This window comes from Coregonus clupeaformis, chromosome 34 (assembly GCF_020615455.1).
Source record: "Coregonus clupeaformis isolate EN_2021a chromosome 34, ASM2061545v1, whole genome shotgun sequence".
Taxonomy (NCBI): Eukaryota; Metazoa; Chordata; class Actinopteri; order Salmoniformes; family Salmonidae; genus Coregonus; species Coregonus clupeaformis.
Window position 1 is genome coordinate 30789630 of NC_059225.1, and position 23466 is coordinate 30813095.

Sequence of the window (23466 nt, forward strand, 5' to 3'; positions counted from 1 at the left end):
AAAACGGTGTACTTGCTATGACTGATATGTTGTTGTTTATATACTTTAGTTGAATTCACTGACTGTAAGTCACTCTCGATACGAGGGTCTGCTAAATGACCAAAATGTAAAAATTAACAATTACAAAGCACACAGGGTCCATATTATATTAAAGAAGTATTTAAATACATATTTCAAATACATGTAACAGAAATACTGCCCATCTCTACATGTAGATAATATGGACAAAGTTTGTGTGTGTCTGTGTGTGTGTGTTTGTGTGTGTGACCTGAGAGAACAAACAGACCTATTTTTTATTTTATTTTAGAACTTCTGACCACAGGCTCTGAGCCATATTCCCATCATCACATTTATCAGATACACCCAGAGAGGCGCAAATCAGACCTGACGGTTATACTGGCCAGGACAAACTATCTGGAGGAGAGTGTGTTCTCTGTGTGTCTGGGTGTGCGGGTGTGTGGGTGTGGATCCCCTTAGAATGAAACCCAGCAGAGCTGTTATTACGGGAAAGCCGGAAGCGTCAGAAGGAATAAATCATACTCTGAGTACTAATGTTATGACATTAAAGAGCAAGTCTGGACAGGACGTGATGCCAGAGCGCTGTCAACAAATACTTTGTCTGTGTGTGCGTTCAAGTGGCAGTGTGTAGGTGTGTTCGTCTGTGTGTGCGTGTGTGTGCGTGTGTGTTTGTCTGTGAGTGTGTGTGTGTGTGCGTGTGTGTGCATGCGTGCATGGGTGCGTGGAAAGTACAGTAATGCGTAAATGATCTGCTAAGATCTGGGTAGCCCAGACCTGTTAAACTCTGGCTTGCTCAATCCCAAAGTTGCACGACAGTTACTGGCACCAGTACAAAACAGAACCAGTAAAATCACCCTGCAGCGTGCACCGTATTCCATGACTAACAACCTCATATTATTTCCAACCTTTTTCCAGCCTTTCCAACGTAATCACCTGTAACTTAAATGCCGTGCAATATAACCCTTACGGAAAAACCACATGAATTTCACGTGATCACACGTGTTTCACATGTGATCTCATGTGAAGTTAATGTGATAACATGTGACAACATGTAAAAGCAACATGTGATAATATGATCTCATGTGAAATAAATGTGACAACATGGCGATGCAAAATTTCAACATATGATACCATGAAACTGCACATTTTATTTTCACATGTGAATGTTTTTCACATGTGAAAATGCAAATTAGATTTTCACGTGCAATTCACATTTGAGGTGAAAACATGTTATTCTCCTCACATGTGAAAAGGTGGTGATATGTGAACTCTAAATTTAACATGCGAACAACTGACCTCACATGTCTCTTATGTTTTCACATGTGAAAATGTCAGCTCAACGTGCGATTTTCACATGTGAAACTGCACATTTCCCGTGTTTTTTTTATTTATGGGAAGTAATGAAATGGTATGGGGGTTTGAAGATAAGTGGTATGCTGTTCAGCTAAAATATTGTAAACATCTTTAACCAATATGATTACATTTGACATGATCAGCAGATTTTTCAGTATGACCCCACCTGGGATTTGATCTTGCAACCTTGGGCCACAAAGTCTGTAGAATTCTCAGAAGTCCCCTACAGATTCATTGCCTATAATACATCTCTGCACTTAGCAAAATACTTCCATCTACACTGCTATTTTAGTTATCAGTTAATCTGACTATTGTCGCATCATTAATACAATTATCAGCAATTTGAGGGATTTTCTGTATAGTTGTCTAATGTTGGTGGGACATATTATTCTGTTTTAATGTTACTCCTGAATTAATATGATAAATATAATAGTTTTTCTTGAGTGTATTTTTTAAGAGATTTACTTTGAAGTCCAAAGTGTAGGGATACAGGTGAAGTCAGTTATTGACACAGAAATGGTGGTGTAGCAGGAAGATTGGAATGCTGTGAACCAAGAGGTTGTGAGTTCAAATCCCATGTAAGGACGTGTTGAATAATAATGACTGTATTAATAAACCTACACAATGTAATCATGTATGTCAAATATGTAAGTTGATGATATCCTAAGGACTCATTTTTGTTTGCAGGGCATCGCCTGTGAGATCCCGTGAAAAATATCCACATGTGAAACTTCATGTGAAATATAATCACATGTGAAGTGTTCCAAAACCATATGTTTTCACATGTGAAACTTCATGTGATTTCTTTTTCCTTAAGGGAATGCAACTTTACTTGCTATTTAGAGACATACTAGCAATTTAGTTGTACAACTATGGTGAAGAGAGAGACAGTTTGAGTGGTTTTTAGGGTCTCTGTCCCATGCTGCCAGAGGAGAGACCAGGGGCGGACTGGGACCAGAAATCGGCCAGGCCATTTCTTCCTTGAGGCCCCCATTATTACCCAAATAATAATTATTCTGTGCAACAAAAGAAAAACTATTTTGACTGTCCCACTTGGCTAAAGATGGACTGGCCCATCTGGCATTTTCTCGAACTGCCCTATGGCTAGTCTGTTTCTCGGTGACACTGATTAAGTTGTCAGTATTACCAGTGAGGGTTAGCCTAGCAGGCTTAGGTCTTATCTGTTCTGGGGACCGTTGTCATCTTTCTGTCTTCTTCCGGCCCTTGTGAGATGGAAGGCTGTAAATACCAAAGGGGATTGGGGACATTTCAGAGGTGTTCATTTTATCTGACACACACTGTCAAACTTGTAAATCGATTACTGCTCCCAGATAAATCTTGTGTCAGTGCACAAAGAGTAATTTTTTTCACTGGATGACTTAGAGATTTAAGAAAATGTGTGTTGATTTTGATTAGTGTGTGTGTGTGTGTGCGTGCACATGCGTATGTGGTTGCGCACCCTTGTGTGTGTGTATGTGTATTTGTGATCCACTGTGTGTCCTGGTTCTATACACAACCACTTCCCTTGACTGCTCTCCCCTGACACTGTGGTGGTGATAGAACTTCCATGTGAGTTTATCCTGGGCAGCCTGGGGTGGAAGTCACCACCATCCTTCCATCCACTCTGGGGGAGAACAGTGGGGCTGGAATAACAGCAGGATGTGTGTGTGTGTGTGTGTGTGTGTTCAGAAGACCAGGGGAGTTTCCACTAGACTAGGATATGGGAAGCTCTGCAGGAGGGAGATACTCGCTGTGCTGGTAATTCACTGTAAATATCTTATATTCTATTAAATGTCTTCAAACTAGAAGGGAAATATTTAAAATGTATTTAATTCTGCTTATGATCAGGATTGTGGCTATGATGTTTAGTCACGTATGTCTCTTATGCATAGGTTGAGATTGAGAAAATATTGATTCAGTATTTGTAGTAAGTTGGTTGGATTAAAAGTAGCCTCTGAGCGACATTGTATGGATTGCCACATAGGGCATTGTAATATGTGGACTTTCAGAATGTCAACATTCTGTAAATCTCCAACCTTCCATTTGTATCGCTCGGAGCATGTTTGGCTAGCGAAAGTACAGTAGTCTGAGTTTGTTGTCGGCGAACCGTCTATGTTTGTGTGCTCAGGCTAATATGTTTTGTATAGGCTCTCTCAGTGCAGGCACACAGAGGTCTATGTGTGAGAGTCTGATTTAGGTATGCCTGAGTGAATGTAATCGAATGGCTGGGCCAAATCAGTTATGCATATGTCAAAGTTGCTGAAACAGATTAACGTAGGTTGTGGGAAGGTCAATGGACCTGTTGTCATGTGGTCTCATATGGCCTATCGCTGCGTCCCAACTGGCACCCTATTCCCTTTTGCCCAAAAGTAGTGCACTACTTAGGGAATAGGATGCCATGTGGGACGCAGTCCATCTCTGGTTAGAGGGATTTCACAGCTAACCCCCTTTGAATGTTGCCACTATCTCTTTCCAGACTCTGGATCTTATATGACTGTACAATGATAGGCTAAACAAAGTAGCTACCCTACCTCTGAATGTGTCTACTGTGTGTGCTATATCTGCTTTGACTGCAACTCCTGCTACAGTTATTATGTCATAAAAAATATATATATTATTATTATTTAATTTTTTTAATTAACCCATCCACAACCCCCACCCCTCCCTCTGATGTTTTTATAGCTTTTCTGCTACATATACATTTTACATACATGGTACTTTTATATACAGCAATCACATAACAATAATACATTTATTGACGACAGGGCATATGAATTTGATATACCGTAATGTGGTTGATATACTGTAATGTGTCTGATATACCGTAATGTGTCTGATATACCGTAATGTGTCTGATATACCGTAATGTGTCTGATATACCGTAATGTGTCTGATATACCGTAATGTGTCTGATATACCGTAATGTGGTTGATATACCGTAATGTGTCTGATATACCGTAATGTGTCTGATATACCGTAATGTGTCTGATATACCGTAATGTGGTTGATATACTGTAATGTGTCTGATATACCGTAATGTGTCTGATATACTGTAATGTGTCTGATATACCGTAATGTGTCTGATATACCGTAATGTGTCTGATATACCGTAATGTGTCTGATATACTGTAATGTGTCTGATATACCGTAATGTGTCTGATATACCGTAATGTGTCTGATATACTGTAATGTGTCTGATATACCGTAATGTGTCTGATATACCGTAATGTGTCTGATATACCGTAATGTGTCTGATATACCGTAATGTGTCTGATATACTGTAATGTGGTTGATATACTGTAATGTGTCTGATATACCGTAATGTGGTTGATATACCGTAATGTGTCTGATATACCGTAATGTGTCTGATATACTGTAATGTGTCTGATATACCGTAATGTGGTTGATATACTGTAATGTGTCTGATATACCGTAATGTGGTTGATATACCGTAATGTGTCTGATATACCGTAATGTGTCTGATATACCGTAATGTGTCTGATATACCGTAATGTGTCTGATATACCGTAATGTGTCTGATATACCGTAATGTGTCTGATATACCGTAATGTGTCTGATATACCATAATGTGGTTGATATACCGTCATGTGGTTGATATACCGTCATGTGGTTGATATACCGTAATGTGTCTGATATACCGTAATGTGTCTGATATACCGTAATGTGTCTGATATACCGTAATGTGTCTGATATACCGTAATGTGGTTGATATACCGTAATGTGGTTGATATACCGTAATGTGGTTGATATACCGTAATGTGGTTGATATACCGTAATGTGGTTGATATACCGTAATGTGGTTGATATACCGTAATGTGGTTGATATACCGTAATGTGTCTGATATACCGTAATGTGTCTGATATACCGTAATGTGTCTGATATACCGTAATGTGTCTGATATACCGTAATGTTGTTGATATACCGTAATGTGTCTGATATACCGTAATGTGTCTGATATACCGTAATGTGTCTGATATACCGTAATGTGTCTGATATACCGTAATGTGTCTGATATACCGTAATGTGTCTGATATACCGTAATGTGTCTGATATACCGTAATGTGTCTGATATACCGTAATGTGTCTGATATACCATAATGTGGTTGATATACCGTAATGTGGTTGATATACTGTAATGTGGTTGATATACCGTAATGTGTCTGATATACCGTAATGTGTCTGATATACCGTAATGTGTCTGATATACCGTAATGTGGTTGATATACCGTAATATGTCTGATATACCGTAATGTGGTTGATATACCGTAATGTGGTTGATATACCGTCATGTGGTTGATATACCGTAATGTGTCTGATATACCGTAATGTGGTTGATATACCGTAATGTGTCTGATATACCGTAATGTGGTTGATATACCGTCATGTGTCTGTTACAGTATCAGTCTGATATGTCTGTTTTGACTACAGTTATTACCTACAGTTATTACCTAATAAAAGCATATTTAATATTAGTTTGATATGCCGTAATGTGCAACCACAGTGCAAACCGCCTAGAATCCACAGACTATAGCCCTTCTCCATAGAACGCGTGATTGGCTTTGATTGTTGATACTGTAAAGTCGACCCCTTTTTAACGAACCAATTAGCCAGGCCAGGCAGTCTGTCTGTAGAAGGTCATGTGAGGATTTGGAGGGAGGGGGATTAGAGGTGGAATGTAGTAGGGGAGGGGTTAGGGAGGGGGACACAGCCGTAATGAATGGGAATGGACGACAAGGGGATACTAGTGTATAATGTCATTAACACTGGGGATGTGTCCCAAATGGCACCCTATTCCCAACATAGTGCCTATTGGGCTCTGGTCAAAAGTAGTGCACACATAGCCTGGATGATACAAAAGACCGTAAAGAGTTGGAGACCCACAGACAGACACAAGGATACTGAATGCACTGAGCACAATGGAGCCATCGCTGAGATGATCTGGGAATTCAAACCACAGTCTTTAGAGTAGTAAACCAATGCCATGTGTGTTTGGTTGTGAACCATACAGTGTCTAACAGATCTTGCATTCTTCCTCGTCAGGTATTCAGCAAAAACTCAGGACCCCAATTTTGGACCATAAAGTGGCTTACCATATCCAGCTGAACGTCTATTGTTTTGTTGCTGGGCTACGTAGACGTCCTGTTAACAGAGTGGCACCTCAGATTGGACAGGGTTAACACACAGATGTACAGGTAGGGTTAGAGTAAGAGAGAGGGGTTAGACAGTGTGTCTTGCTGTCTTCCCATGATGTACAGGGTTAGCAGCATGTAGAAGTACAGTACACAGACAGAGTGTACATGGTTAAGGGACTCCAGATGTGTGATACTCATACAGATCAGGCCAGTTAATTACATTGGGCTGAGGGATGGTCCTATATATCTCTCTCTCTCTCTCTCTCTCTCTCTCTCTCTCTCTCTCTCTCTCTCTCTCTCTCTCTCTCTCTCTCTCTCTCTCTCTCTCTCTCTCTCTCTCTCTCTCTCTCTCGCCTCTTCTCCTGAGGGAGCCAACACAATTAGCATATTAAGTTTAAAGGCTTGCTGACATCACCAGTGTGGGGCTAAACCATGTTGAGCTTTTGCTTCCTGTCTGAAGTCCACACTCTTCAATGTCTGAAAAGGGAGGAGAAGTTTGGCGAGAGAAAGACCTAGATGCTGACTAGACGGAGTAAATAGTATTTGTTTCTTATTTAACTCTTAAATGAGGAATAGGGAACAATTCTTTGACAAGATAGACAAACATAGTCTATTTCTATTTCTGTTGTGCTCTACACAACCTGAAGCTTGAAGCGGTCTTAAACAAAGACTCGAAAACATTACTTGTGAAGTTGCTTCTGTTTTGCAGAAATCAGCCCATCCTCCTGGCAGCCATGGCTATATTTTCCATAAAGTGTTCTATGTCTACCACAGCAGGTCTTTGATAGAAGCAGTGATTATTTTTAACTATCATAATTCAATTTAATCACCACGTCTCAGCGCTGTACTATACCTCTGATCGTCTGTCTGAAACCAAGACACCACAATCATAATGATGTTTAGACAATGTTATGGAATCTTTTCGTATTTCTTTGCTTTTCATCCATCCATTTTTGTGGAATATCTGATCGTTTGTGAATCCAGAAAATGTACCTAAATTGTATGCAAAAGTAACCTGATTTGACAGTTGTGAAAATCTTTCAAGGTTTGAAAGACAGTAAACACACACATGCACATGTAACCGGTGTGAAATGGCTAGGTAGTTAGCGGTGTGTGCTAGTAGCGCTTCAGTCGGCGACGTCACTCGCTCTGAGATCTTGAAGTAGTCGTTTCCTTTGCAAGGGCTGCAGCTTTTGCGGAGCGATAGGTAACGACACTTCATGGGAGGCAGTTGTTGAGAGGGTCCCTGGTTCAAGCCCAGGTCAGAGCGAGGAGAGGGACGGAAGCAACACTGTTACACAGACACACACAGAGTAAAATGCTACTCTACAAAATATTACGTTTGCTAAATAAAAACTAGAGTAATAAAGGAATTTGAAGGGACGTATTCGATGTCATTGAGTATAACAAAACATCAGACATCAAACAACCAATGGACACCGCCTCTGGAAATCATTTTGGAAATAAAACGAGAACAATGGAGAAACTGCAACTGAAAGGCACACCAGAGCTTTTATTATACCATATGACTCAGAATTCAGTCATCTGTAAAGACTTTGAAGTCAGGTGAAAACAGAACATGTTCTCATGGAATAGTAAATAGTATAACGTTAAAGAATGATATTGAATGACCTTGATAAAGTCATAATATTCAGACTGAATGTGTTTGATTAATTTGTTCCCGAAGGTCATAATCATTATCATATTTTGTATTGAAGTCCTTCAAGCTATTTTGTAATCACTTTTGCTGTAACTGTATGAAACTGGTTCACTTCTCAGTACCACATGTTAACACTCATCACGTCTGTTGTAGGTGACCTACAAAGAATGATATGATAGACTACTCCGTGCAGAAATAGTAGGTGCTCTATGGTTTCCATTGACTGTCATAGCTAACTAAACCACACAGGGTGAGATGTGGAATTTAGGTCTCTCCTCCCAGCCGTGGCCGGATCGACGTGTGGTCGATGTGTCTAACAGCAGGTTGGCGGTTGTAATCAGAGGTTAAACTGTGGTTTTCACGTCTAGGCCACGACAGGAAGAGGTTTCAGCTGGGACAGGAAGTGGCTTTTCTGTGATAGAGGGATGCCAAATGGAGTGCCTGCCAGAGAGAGGGAGGGTGTGTGTGTGTCTGTATGTGTGTGAAAGAGAAAAAGGATAACTTGCTAAGCTCATCCGAGAGACACCTCATCATTTGGTGTTGATGGGTAAACTTTATTACCACTATCCGCAGGGAGGTGGTAGGTCTATCTGACATTTTGTCCACGTAATACAATCACACTGAATAACTCAATTGTCTCAAGCATCTCTCTCCACCTTGCTCAGTATGTATTCTACCACGTGACAATATGTATGTAACACTGCCAGGTTTTCAGAGTAGCCTGGTACTGTATCTACCTCAACATAATTGGGCACACTCATAAATAATTACTTTTCACTCATAAATCATTCAAATTCCGTTCAAATTACTGAGCATGCTCCTTGGTTTCGGATGACACATCAACTGAACTTGACCCTCCATGTGACTGTCTCATCATGGGCCATGCATATAAAGGATCGTACCTTTTTTACTTACTACACATTGAGTAAGCATATTCTAATAGAGTTGTAGTGCTCGGTCATCAGGTCTGCGTCCAAATGGCAGGCTGCCATTTGGGATGCATCCCAGGTATGCCCAGAGGATGCTGCTGCTATATCAGGTGACAGGTCACTCCTGTGGTGGTGACACTGAAGGTGACGTGTCTCATCCACTCAACGATGTCATACGAGATGACTCAGCACAGAGCTAGTCTGGATAATAATGAGGGCAATGGTGTGGATGGTGATGACTGTAGAAACAATCATACAGCTATTTATAGCAAAGGATTAGTAGACTATAGTGTATGTTGGATCTATTGGAAAGCAGATGTGGTACAGTACAGGTAGATACAGTACAGAGCTAGTCTGGATAATAATGAGGGCAATGGTGTGGATGGTGATGACTGTAGAAACAATCATACAGCTATTTATAGCAAAGGATTAGTAGACTATAGTGTATGTTGGATCTATTGGAAAGCAGATGTGGTACAGTACAGTATAATCTCACTCCGAAACATGATCTCACACAGTTCTGTTCACATTGCTGCTGTGTTTCTTGATATGTTTGATGACCAACTGTCACACCTCTCCCTTTCCCCACTTCCCTGCGTCCTCTCTCTCTCTCTCTCTCTCTCTCTCTGTCTCTCTCTCTCTCTCTCTCTCTCTCTCTCTCTCTCTCTCTCATCAGTCCTTACAGGGCATGTTGTCTTCTCTCCGTTCTGAGCTTGACATTCAGAGGTACTTGCTGAAAATCCAATTTCCCCACACAGTTAGTCTGCCTTTTATCTTATCTGCATCATGCCTGGGCGTGTGACTCTGTCTGCATCCCAACTAACCTGTCTGTCAGGGTTGGGCTCAATTCGAATTGAAGGCAGTCAATTCAGGGAGTAAACTGAAATTCCAATTCAATGATTGAAAAAAGGGCATCTATTTTCAATGACTTCTCAATAAACTGAAAAGGAGAAGCTATTTATGTCAAAATGGTCATTGTGTGTGCACCTGGGTGTGTCCTCAGAGCCATTAGCTTGATAAAGGGCTCTCTGTGTGCTGACCTCTCCATGTTAGTCACGCTGTCACCCTGGCACAGATAACCTTACAGTACCACCAGGCTTCTCAATGGGCTCCACAGCCTTTAACACTCTGCCAGGCCCACAGGACTGCCTGCCTGGTGAACTCATTAGTGGCTTTAATCAGCCTCACTGCACCTTTTCCACTGGTTGTTGTGCAAAGCTTGAAAAATATGTCTGACCTAACGAAAAAATATTATTATTTGTATTTTTTCTACTATGTCGATTTTGGGACTGCAACTACCTACACCACAAGCGAGAAAAGCATGGTAGTGTGTGTGTTAACCCTTCACTTCTCAAGTTGTGTGAAGCTTGTCAAAAGAGAAACACATTATATTATGTGATAAGGCCTAGGGACCATTTTTTCTGCAACTGCGACATGGAAAATCATAGTGTGTGTGCTTGTGTGAAATATAGCAGGGTGTGTCTTGTCTGCCTCACCTCACCTTATCTGTATACTCCTGCCAAAATCACTGCCCGCTCCACATTAGTCAATGGGCCGAGGGGGATACCCAGCACAACCAAATGACTGCCCCCCTCTTCCTTTTTTAGCAACTGCGACATGGAAAATCATGCTGTGTGTGTGTGCTTGTGTGACATAACCTATAACAGGCAGTGTCTGTCTGTGTGTCTGCAATCTGCATTGACGCAAACAATTGACACCCAAATACACTGGAATGCATGACTAGAATGTTAAGTCACACAATGGCACTGGGTTTTTCACTGTGTTAACATTGTAGTTAAAAATCGTCTCTTTCTCTTAAAAAACACTTAAAAGCATTAACACTAGTGTGTGGTTCAGATGGCTTTGTTGTGGTGGGTTTGATCCCTGCACGTGACACTGGCACATAGCTTAGGGAAATTGTGTTTCAGTTTGTGTACGTTTTCTATGTAGGGTTGCAAAATTCCAGTAACCTTCTCAAAATTCCCAGAATTCATTTTTGGGGGGACATTTTGGGAAAGTTACTGGAACTTTCCCTGTGTATCGTGACCCCTCTTGCTGAACCTCTTTCTCCTCTTCTCCTCTCCAGAGCAGAAGCCCTAAACACGGCCTCAGCAGCTCCAGTGTAGGGGAGCAGGCTGAGCACCTCTCCCTGGCCTCCCTGGAGTCTCTGGACACCATGTCAGAGGCTGATGCCCCCACCACCTTCACCAGAGGCAGCCGCTCCCGCGCCAGCCTGCCCGTAGTGCGTTCCACCAACCAGACCAGGGACCGCTCGCTAGGTAGGGGACCACAACATAACCACACTGTGTTTGATGCTCTTATGATGCAATTAACCACAACTACACCAAGGACTGCTTCTCACACACACACGGACAGACACAGCTTGCACAACCCAGCCTGGCTAAAAAAATACACACACACACTTACTACACATACACCAGGGTTTCCGGACATTTGACCGGCAGCATTTTAATTTACCAGACATTTGAGAAATTTACCAGACCCATATGTATAGGGTGCTTAACCTGATTAGGGTGTCCACCCACGGTGCTCAGAATGACAGAATTCACATTTAGATTATGGTAACTCATTTTAACAGAACATACAACCCGAGGATGCAACAGGGTGCGTCCTTCTTGCCGAATTCCGATGTGCACTTTGAAGATTATTTTATATTTTCCTCAGTAGACAAGACGAGTAACGAACAGCAAAATCACTAGCCTATGTCAATCTACTATCCCCCATAGTACGAAAGTTTACCTATTCTATTGGTCAGCTTGTCATTCAGTGCTAGAAAGAAATTGCCTATTCCAAACAGACTCTGGGACAGTTGTGGGAAGATAGATCACAAATTCATACAAGTACTTAATAAAAAACGTTCAAAAGCAATGAGGCTGATGCCACAGATCAGGGCCCGGTTTCCCGATAGCGATGGAATTTATGCTTACAAGGGTTTTAACGATGCATCTTTCTTACAGCGGCCGAAGATGTAACATGCATTTCCCAAAACACCACTCAGATAAGCGGGTCGTTGCAGCATGTGTCGATGCTGATCGAAAAGAAAGGGAGCGCTGCTCTCGGATCAGCTTTCTCCATTAAAATAGTTCCTTAAAATTTAAATTATTTCACAATACTGACGACGGATCAGCTCCTAGAGAGATATTACCACCTACGGCTGAAAATATTGAGGCGGCTTATTCTTCTAATGCTTACCCAATAAAAATGCACAAAATCACAGATTTGGCACATCATTGAGCACATGTTAGGCTACACATCATTAAATATATTGAGACAAATTACAGACAGCAGCCTACAAGTAGCAAAATACAACTCAATTGATTGAACATTAAATATTCAATATGATTGAAATAGGCCTATAGCCTACTGTTTATATTTTAATGCAGTCATCTCGGTTTTCATTTGAATATACGTTGTTTGTTTGTATCAATTACAAAGACATTGACAACATTGTATTTGTAGTCAATTTGGTGGTCACAGAGAGACGGATAAACCATGTGATTCTATGTTTAGTGGTGATCTTCTGTGTATGAAATGGGCAAAAAAGCATCTCATGACACACTTAGCTGTTCTACAGGTGGTCTGAGGCAGGCATTAGATTACGAGAATTTTCAAGTGCAACGTTAATAACGATGGTTTTGCGAAACAGCTCTGAGATTTAACGATGCTGCTATGAAGGTTCTAACAATGAACTTAGCCTTAAAGTTGTTTTTGGGGAACCAGGCCCAGTACGTTTAGCTTAAAATGTTAATAAACTATAATTTCTTCACATTATAAGTGGAGCAATGCGCACACGGCAGTAGACTACGCGCAAATGTTCGTTCCATAATGCAATTAGCAGGAAAACACCATTGTCAAAAGCGCACCTCACATGTGAGCGGTTTCATGTGACAGAAATAAAATAATTGCCTCCACGTTTAAAGAAAAGGCTTTTGGCTAGAGTACTTCATAATATGAAGTAAAATATTCAGGTTTCACGCAATTAAGAATGTTTTCAAAATGCATTGGTTACTGCCTCCAGCTCAAATTGTAAAGTGTGACACGCTGAAGCCTGCCTACTGTTGCCTATCCACTTGAATTGTTGTGTAATGATTGGGCTTATAAAAGCACATGTTTCACTCCAGCAGCAACAGGAGCTGTGGTCATAGCCACGAGGCGAAACCCAGTGGCATAGACCATCACAGCCATGATAAAAATTTCAAAACACATAGACTCAAGTATATTATTGCTTTTATACAACAGGTTACCAGCATTAAAAAGCAAGATTCTTTCCCAAACCATCAATTTTTAATCAAAAGGTGATGCTACATTCACTAACACTGGTTGTCAAGTGCAATTTTAGGCGTTCTCTGGTCATTAGTTCTATTCGTATTATCTACCATTTAAAGCAAAACTACCAAAGTTCTGGTTGATAGCTCCAGAGCGTTGCAGGTTGTTATGGCAAACAAAAATGGTTGCTATGGAGGCTCTTCCCCCCTTGCTACACTCTTAGAAAAAAAGGTGCTAAATAGAACCATAACAGGGTTCTTCAGTTTGTGCCCATAGGGGAACCCTTTTTGTTGCTAGGTTCTATCTAGAACCTTCTATGTAGGGTTCTTCAAAGAGCCCCCTGTATATGGTTCTACCTAGAACTCTATGAAGGGTTCTACCAAGAACCATTTTATCATCAAAAGGTTCTTCATAGAACCGTCTACGAGAAACCTTTTATCTTTGGACGGTTCTTCCTAGAAATCTCTATGAACAGTTCCACCAGCCTTATTAGCCTTTAAAATTACATTATTTATGACAATTCATTACATATATCATAAGGCCTTTCTTTGAGTGCATAATTATACCCTAACATAGTGGTGTTAGGAATCTCCTGGTTTACAGGCCAAGTCAGGCCTGCCAGTCAGATTATGCTGGCTTGCAAAGTAATGTTTAATTTATTTTGGAATCCAGCCAGCGTAAGGATAGCCAACAAGTGGAATTCTTAATCACCCACAACCTGCATTCAGCCAGGGTAGGGAATATGGAATATTGAGACTACCTCAATCCTCTAAACTGGAACCACCATCTGGGTACAATAAATCCAATTACTAATAGATTGGATTAGTTTAGCCAACTGAATGTTATTTATCTTTGCGTAGCATCAAATTAATCAACCAATCATGTAAAAACACATATTACAGTAAAATAAACTATTCAGAAAATCTCCCTGCAATAGAGCATGCTGGGAAATATTATGTATGGTTCTATACTGAATAAAAATATAAACGCAACATGTAAAGTGTTGGTCCCATGTTTCATGAGGTAAAATAAAAGATCCCAGAAATGTTCCATAAGCACAAAAAGCGTATTTCTCTCTAAGTTTGTTCACAAATTTGTTTACATCCCTGTTAGTGAGCATTTCTCATTTGCCAAGATAATCCATCCACCTGACAGGTGTGGCATGTCAAGAAGCTTATTAAACAGCATGATCATTACACAGGTGGACCTTGTGCTTGGGACAATAAAAGGCCACTCTAAAATGTGCAGTTTTGTCACACAACACAATGCCACAGATGTCTCAAGTTTTGAAGGAGCATGCAATTGGGATGCTGACTGCAGGAATGTCCACCAGAGCTGTTGCCAGAGAATTTAATGTTCATTTCTCTACAATAAGCTGCCTCCAACGTCGTTTTAGAGAATTTGGTAGTACGTCCAACCGGCCTCACAACTGCAGACCACGTGTAACCATGCAAACCCAGGACCTCAACATCTGGCTTCTTCACCCACGGGATCGTCTGAAACTAGCCACCTGGACAGCTGATGAAACTGAGGAGTATTTCTGTCTGTAATAAAGCCCTTTTGTGTGGAAAAACTCATTCTGATTGGCTTGGTCTGGCTCCCCAGTGGGTGGGTCTCAAGTGGGCCCTCCTAGGCCCACCCATGGCTGAAATGTAATGTATTTCAAAATACATTCTGAAATACATTTAAAGAATGTATTTTAGAACATATTTTCACATGTATTTATCAATATATTCAGAAATGTTTGTAAATATATTACAAACTGCATTTAAATGTATTTATAAGAAAATAAAAATAATTCACCAAATCATATTGTAACATAATGGTGACTGTCTTAACAATTACACTTCAGTAGGCTCTTTGGTATCACATTCACTTACGTCAGTCCAATTAAGACTGCAGCACTGGCAGTATACAAGGCTAACCTTTCATCCCAGAACACAACATAACACATTAACTGGCATGACAATCTGTCTCATGGGAGGCCAAAAAGCACTACGACAAAGCCACACCCCAACAAGTAGTCTCCAAGTCTTCTAAAACGCTGCCGCCGCTACAATATATTTGGTCAAAATGCATTTTTATTGTACTTGACACATACCAAAGCATACCAAAAGCACTAACATGCATTTAAATGACTACAAAAATGACTACAAACATGATACATTATCGTTCATGTAGTGACTCCATGTCTTTCATGTGCGTATGACAAATAAACAAACAAACTTGACAAGAGCGTTGCAACCAACGTCCAACGGGCAGAACTTAACGTGTACTGGGTCGTTCCAGGAAATGAGTGCCTTTTGCATCCCTTTGATATGTTAAGTAGAAATTATGCACCAGTTTTGAATTTTAAAAGCCTGTTATATGAAATGATGTGCCCTTTAATGTAGACCACATGGAGAATTCAATACATCTGACTTTCAATATGAATAAAGACTTGCTAAAGTGGAAAAATTCGGCATTTTGTCCGTCCGTGCATCCTCTGTGACTTCTAGGAAGATTTTAACCCACTAACCCCAACAAATACTCAAAGTTTTCACCATCCTTGCAAAGCCCTTGTTATTTCGTTGCATTGACAAAGTAATTTTTTAAGATTATGATTTATTTCATGTGATTAGTGATTCATTTACGTCTGTCCCTCATTTTAAGGTCAACCCTGTTACGTGAACTGAACTCTCGTTTTAATATGGTGAAGCTATTCCTTTTTAAATACTTATTTGAAAAGAAACATTGAACATCTAATAGTCAAATCATAGTGTAAAAGCATGAGCTGGTTCTACTCTTTTTGGCCATTTTCTGGTCGAGCATAACACATCAACCCTGTTACCCATAGATAGACAGGCTAGAAATGTTTTAACAAGTAACAATGTTTTGTGAATCTTGCATTCAATTGCCCCTCCCTGTTGCACATGACAAGCTTCCATTCCCTGTCACAAGGAGATTCATGGCTGATTTAACTAGTAATTACCAGTTGGAGGGCCGATGTCCCCCCAAATTATCTCCATTGATCAATACGTAAAGAGTATTAGCCGAATGAAGAATCACTTTGGCCCCCCTGTAGATGTCATAGCCATGCATTTCTGGAATATTGTCAGGCATTACATATGCACTTGAGCAAAGATGCAAATGTATGTACATGCATCTCTGGAATACATTTTAAGGCAATACATGCATTTTAGCAAATCATTTTACGTGACGTTAAATATATTGAAATGTATTTTTTTTCGTATGGGTATTGACAGCATTAGAAATGGTGTTTGCTATCAAGGCAGAGGGCACTTCAGTATGACAAAGCCTTCAGTTGTGTGGAAATAGTTGCATTAATACACTGCCGCATAGCTGCAGTAATGTTACGCTGGTTCTTCTAAGAGCCAGTCATTTAACGTTGCTGACCTAAACCGAGAGAGTGCTAGAACTCTCACAATCACAACATGTAGTCAACCTCTGAGCCTCTCAGGATTGTGCTTCTTAAAATGGTATTTCAAAATGTAAGCACATATCTTAGTTTGAAGTGACTTTAGGTTGAGTAATTGTAATTTCATTTATTTTGAGTGCCTCTGAATGTGTAGTTTACATTTACAAGTCATTTCGCATGCTGCTCTGTGCCAAAAGAGGCCTCTTGCTTAGGTTGAAATGCAGACATTTGCAGACACAGCAGGAGAAAGCGTTATGCTAGCAGCGGGGGTTATTGGGTGATGAAGGGGTGGAGAAAAGAGGGCACATTACCCAGCATTCCACTGGTGGCCCTCCCATACGGAGTAGGGTGAAAGTTGCCCCTAAACACTGATCTTGGGCAAGGTAGGCTTTTTCCCCATTAATGGTTAAATGTAGAATTGGGCGAGGGTAAACTGATCCTAGATCTGAACCTAGGGAAAACTTCACCCCGTAGCCTCCCACACACACATACACACAGTCGTGTCCCCAGAGACGTCTGGTCTTCCGTAAGAGCCCTGTACCAGTGGAAGTAGTGCCTTCAGTCAGAGGATTTCTTAACACAACATTGGAGCTACAGTAGCTGACATCTACAGTAGGATTTACTAATTCAAGTGAGTTTCTGTATTCTCTCGATGTTACTTACAGCATAGTGTTATGTATGGCGGCAGGTAGCTTAGTGGGTAAGAGCGTTGTGCCAGTAACCGAAAGGTCGCTGGTTCTAATCCCCGAGCCGACTAGGTGAAAAAATCTGTCTATGTGCCCTTAAGCAAGGCACTTAACCCTAATTGCTCCTGTAAGTTGCTCTGGATAAGAGCGTCTGCTAAATGACAAAAAATGTAAATGTAAAATTTTTTAAATGTATAGTAGTGCTACATTATGCTTATACTACAGTATTGTAGTAGTTGTTTTGGGATAACTTTTTGATATTTATTTATTGCTGTACTGCATTTTAGATTGTAGAAACGAGGAAATTTAAATAACTCTCTTTATTATTCTGCATTTGAAATTATCGTAATTTAAGGTGATTTGGTTCCATTTGGAAAAACATTAGAGTAGAGTGTTGAATAGGATCTGACTGTCGTAAAGCCTTGCAAGCTCTAGAAACTATGTATACGTCCCAAATGGCACCTCATTCCCTATGTAGTGCACTACTTTTCACCAGAGTCCATAGGGCTCTGCTCAAGAGTAGTGCCCTATATTGGGAATACAGATGTATGATCTTAATTTGATCACCCTGTTGCAGGAGAACTTTCCTGCAATGCAGAAAATGTCAGTTTGTAATTTCCCCTTTGAAATTCCAGAGTTGATTTTCCCTTACGGAAAATGTATCAACCCCTACAGAAATGTCAATTAATTATAATCCACACAATAATGTACATTTCCTGTTGCTGCAGGATTACTTTCCTGCTATAGCAACCTAGCTCAAATTTAGTTACTAGGGTGCCATTTGGGATGCAGCCAAAGTCTGAACTTCTCTGTCCATTTGCTGTGCAGCCACGCCATTTGGTTCTGATTTAGTGAGTGAAACCAGACAATCAACAACCACATACAGTCCTGCAATCCGACTCCATCTTAGAATTGAGCTGTCCAAAGTCTCCGGAGCTAATAAAGTTTGGTTTTTAGGGAATGTTACAAATACTGCATGTGAAATAGAATATGAAGCCCAATGTGTGTCCCAAATGGCAACCTATTCCCTATAGGCCCTGGTCAAAAGTAGTGCACTATAAAGGGAATAATAGTGTTCCATTTGCGACGCACGACCAGTCATCAAATAACGCACGTCGTATTAGGATCATCTGCAGTATCTGTCCATAGGACCACTTTAAGCCGTACACTCCACAGAGCTGGGCTTTACGGAAGAGTGGCCAGAAAAAAGCCATTGCTTAAAGAAAAAAAATAAGCAAACACGTTTGGTGTTTGCCAAAAGGCATGTTGGACACTCCCCAAACATATGGAATAAGGTACTCTGGTCAGATGAGACTAAAATTGAGCTTTTTGGCCAGCAAAAAAAACGCTATGTCTGGCGCAAACCCAAGGCCTCTCATCACCCCGAGAACACCATCCCCACAGTGAAGCATGGTGGTGGCAGCATCATGCTGTGGGGATGTTTTTCATCGGACGGGACTGGGAAACTGGTCAGAATTGAAGGAATGATGGAATGCTCAAAATACAGGGAAATTCTTGAGGGAAACCTGTTTCAGTCTTCCAGAGATTTGAGACTGTGACAGAGGTTCACCTTCCAGCAGGACAATGACCCTAAGCATACTGCTAAAGCAACACTCGAGTGGTTTAAGGGGAAATTTAAATGTCTTGGAATGGCCTAGTCTAAGCCCAGACCTCAATCCAATTGAGAATCTGTGGTATGACTTAAAGATTGCTGTACACCAGCGGAACCCATCCAACTTGAAGGAGCTAGAGCAGTTTTGCCTTGAAGAATGGGAAAAAATCCCAGAGGCTAGATGTGCCAAGCTTATAGAGACATACCCCAAGAGACTTGCAGCTGTAATTGCTGCAAAAGGTGGCTCTACAAAGTATTGACTTTGGGGGGGTGAATAGTTATGCATGCTCAAGTTTTGTGTTTTTTTTTCTTATTTCTTGTTTGTTTCACAAGAAAAAATATTTTGCATCTTCAAAGTGGTAGGCAAGTTGTGTAAATCAAATTATACAAACCCCCAAAAAATCAATTTTAATTCCAGCTTGTAAGGCAACAAAATAGGAAAAATGCCAAGGGGGGTGAATACTTTCGCAAGCCACTGTAACAGTACACCAGGGAAAGAGCGTGTTAGTTCACAAACTGACTTTGTTAAGTTGTTACAAGGAAGCCCTAGTATTAATTATAGAGCCATAGATGTATTTGCCATAGAGTGGCTCAGCACTTAATTCCTGGATTAATCCTCTCTCTCTTTAGAGGAGTCTGTAGGATCTTGTATTATGCTACTGGAAACATCTGGTATTTTACTCAATGTAAATACACTAAAGATAGTGCTGTATGTCAGACTGCATACAACTCATGTGGCCCACAGTACACAAAGTATGCATCCCAAATGGCACCCTATTCACTATATAGTCCACTACTTTTGATCATGGCCCATAACACTAATGTCGTGTTCCTGTACATGGTTAACAGCCACCCGATCATCATCAACCAATCATTATCTTTTTGGTAATCCTCTCTCCTCCCTCCCTGCTTCCCAGGTGTGCTGTACCTGCAGTATGGAGACGAGACCAAGCAGATCCGGATGCCCAATGAGATCACCAGTGGAGACACCATCAGGGCTCTGTTTGTGAGTGCCTTCCCCCAGCAGCTCACCATGAAGATGCTGGAGTCTCCCAGTGTGGCCGTCTACGTCAAAGATGACATGAGGAACATGTACTACGAGCTTACTGACGTCAGGTGTGTGTGTGTGTACACTGCGTGTGTGTGTTTCGTCTCTATTTTCCCACACTGGGTTAGCTAGAGAAGGTCATTTGGGGTTTGCTTCCTTATGTCTCAGTCTCACCCCTGTAAGGTCCTCAGGGTTACCCAGCAGCCTTCCTCTCTCCCCTCCTTAGGCTCTTCCTGTCTAATGAGCTCAACTTACTCAACACAGGAAGTGACCCTCTGAACTTCCCAGTCAACCCAATAGCTGTGTGGATGAAAGGCCTCAGGATGTGGAGCCCTACTGTCGTGGAAGCTTTAGTTCCACCAACACCAAAACAAACCCAAACAACACAGTGTCTGAGTCCCAAATGACACACTAATCCTTATCTAGTGCACTACATAAAATGCACTACATAGAAAATAGGGTGCCATTTGGGTCGTAAGCACAGTATCAGAATCTCTACTTTCTCAAATGTTGTCCCACGTGACGGAAAGTGGAAGGTTCTATTGTGGGTGACTTCATGTGTTTTTAAACGTTTCCTTCCTGCTCAGTTGACAGGACAAAAGGATTGGACAAGAACCCATAAACAGTCTTGTTTCTTCCAGAGCCACAGATTTAAAGTGTGCGAGAGAGCTGTAGCAATGGTGGCCACAGTATGGCTGTCTTCTCTGTGCAGAAACATGTGCCTGTGCAAAGAGACACTTGGTCTGCGTTCCAAATGGTCCATATTCTCTATTTGGTGCACTACATTTGACCAGGGCACAAGGGAACACTGGTCAAAAGTACTGCACTAAATAGGGAATAAGGGTGCCATTTGGGACGCATTATAAGTGTCTATTTGCACAGGCACATGTAGCATTAGCATTAGCCTGCCTTTCTTTTAACACACAGAGAAAAACAAACACCAGTGAGGTTCTGTTGCGTAAGTTGTCCCCACTGTCTCTGCTCTTTTCAATTGTTCACCGGGGTATGACTAATAAGACAACACTGACCAGGGTTTCTTGTCCTCACAGTCATCCCCACACACAGTCATGTCACCAATCACCCACTTCCTGGTACTATGGGTGTGTTTATGGGAGACAACACTTCATAAAATCCAACCATACATACAGTGCATTGGGAAAGTATTCAGACCCCTTGACTTTTTCCACATTTTGTTACATTACAGCCTTATTCTAAAATTGATTAAATAAAAATGTTTCCTCATCAATCTACACACAATACCCCATAATGACAAAGCAAAAACTGTTTTTGAAAAACTTTTGCAAATGTATTAAAAAATTAAAAACAGAAATACCTTATTTACATAAGTATTCAGACCCTTTGCTATGAGACTCGAAATTGAGCTCAGGTGCATCCTGTTTCCATTGATCTTCCTTGAGATGTTTCTACAACTTGATTGGAGTCCACCTGTGGTAAATTCAATTGATTGGACATGATTTGGAAAGGCACACACCTGTCTATATAAGGTCCCACAGTTGACAGTGCATGTCAGAGCAAAAACCAAGCCATGAGGTCGAAGGAATTGTCCGTAGAGCTCCGAGACAGGATTGTGTCGAGGCACAGATCTGGGGAAGGGTGCCAACAAATTTCTGCAGCATTGAAGGTCCCCAAGAACACAGAGGCCTCCATCATTCTTAAATGGAAGAAGTTTGGAACCACCATGACTCTTTCTAGAACTGGCTGCCCGGCCAAACTGAGCAACCGGGGGAGAAGGCCCTTGGTCAGGGAGGTGACCAAGAACCCGATGGTCACACTGACAGAGCTCCAGGGTTCCTCTGTGGAGATGGGAGAACCTTCCAGAAGGTTCCATCTCTGCAGCACTCCACCAATCAGGCCTTTAAGGTAGAGTGGCCAGAAAGAAGCCACTCCTCAGTAAAAGGCACATGACAGCCAGCTTGGAGTTTGCCAAAATCCACCTAAAGGACTCTCAGACCATGAGAAACAAGATTCTCTGGTCTGATGAAACCAAGATTGAAATATTTGGCCTGAATGCCAAGCATCACGTCTGGAGGAAACCTGGCACCATCCCTAAAATGAAGCATGGTGGTGGAAGCATCATGCTGTGGGGATGTTTTTCAGCTACAGGGAGACTAGTCAGGATCAAGGGGCGGCAAGTAGCTTAGTGGTTAAGAGCATTGTGCCAGTAACCGAAAGGTCGCTGGTTCTAATCCCCGACCTGACTAGTTGAAAAATCTGTCGATGTGCCCTTGAGCAAGGCACTTAACCCTAATTGCTCCTGTAAGTCGCTCTGGATAAGAGCGTCTGCTAAATGACTAAAATGTAAATGTAAAATGTAAGGGAAAGATGAACGGAGCCTAGTACAGAGAGATCCTTGATGAAAACCTGCTCCAGAGTGCTCAGGACCTCAGACTGAGGCGAAAGTTCACCTTCCAACAGGACAACAACCCTAAGCACACAGCCAAGACAACGCAGGAGTGGCTTCGGGACAAGTCTCTGCATGTCCTTGTGTGGCCCAGCCAGAGCATGGACTTGAACCCGATCGAACATCTCTGGAGAGACCTGAAAATAGCTCTGCAGCGACACTCCCCATCCAACTTGACAGAGCTTGAGAGGATCTGCAAAGAAGAATGGGAGAAACTCCCCAAATACAGGTGTGCCAAGCTTGTAGCATCATACCCAAGAAGAGGCTGTAATCGCTGCCAAAGGTGCTTCAACAAAGTACTGAGTAAAGGGTCTGAATACTTAAATAAATGTAATATTTCAGTTTCTTTCTTTTTTAAATAAATTTGCTAAAATGTGTAAAAACCTGTTTTTGCTATGTCATTATGGGGTATCGTGTGTAGATTGATGAGGGGAAAAAAACATTTTAATCAATTTTAGAATAAGGCTGTAACGTAACAAAATGTGGGAAAAGTCAAGGGGTCTGAATACTTTCCGAATGCACTGTATATGGATTACCCAGGGAATGATTTGACAATGCATACAGAAGCTGTTTAGTGACTATATTGGATTATAGTATATTTGAATTTCGGTAGAGCACAAGCTTTCAGCACACTGGGCAATTATACTCCATTTTGAAGGCTCTAATGGAAAAAGCAAGTGTTCTCTTTCTGTATTGTTCTTGTGGTGGTGGGATGTTGACTTTGTGACTAGCCGTCATCTTTTTTATCAGGGCTGTAAAAGTTGTCACATGTTCGTTCCTCGCAGACTGGTACAGTATAGCACAGGAGTACTAGCTGACTCAGAACACATCTAGACAGAGAGATCTTTACTTAGGGGCTTTATAAAGGAGATTTATTTA

The 23466-nt window shown here is 41.3% G+C and overlaps 1 protein-coding gene across 4 annotated transcripts in view; it reads left to right on the plus strand.

Moving 5' to 3' along the window:
* LOC121550002 (sickle tail protein homolog) overlaps window positions 1–23466 on the plus strand; it is a 186129-nt gene that overhangs the window by 125372 nt on the left and 37291 nt on the right. For all 4 annotated transcript variants that reach the window (XM_041862049.2, XM_045210541.1, XM_045210542.1 and 1 more), the window contains 2 exons: window positions 11201–11393; window positions 20035–20233. In XM_041862049.2, the coding sequence (XP_041717983.2) occupies window positions 11201–11393; window positions 20035–20233 (392 nt within the window). The remainder of the gene's footprint in view (window positions 1–11200; window positions 11394–20034; window positions 20234–23466) is intronic.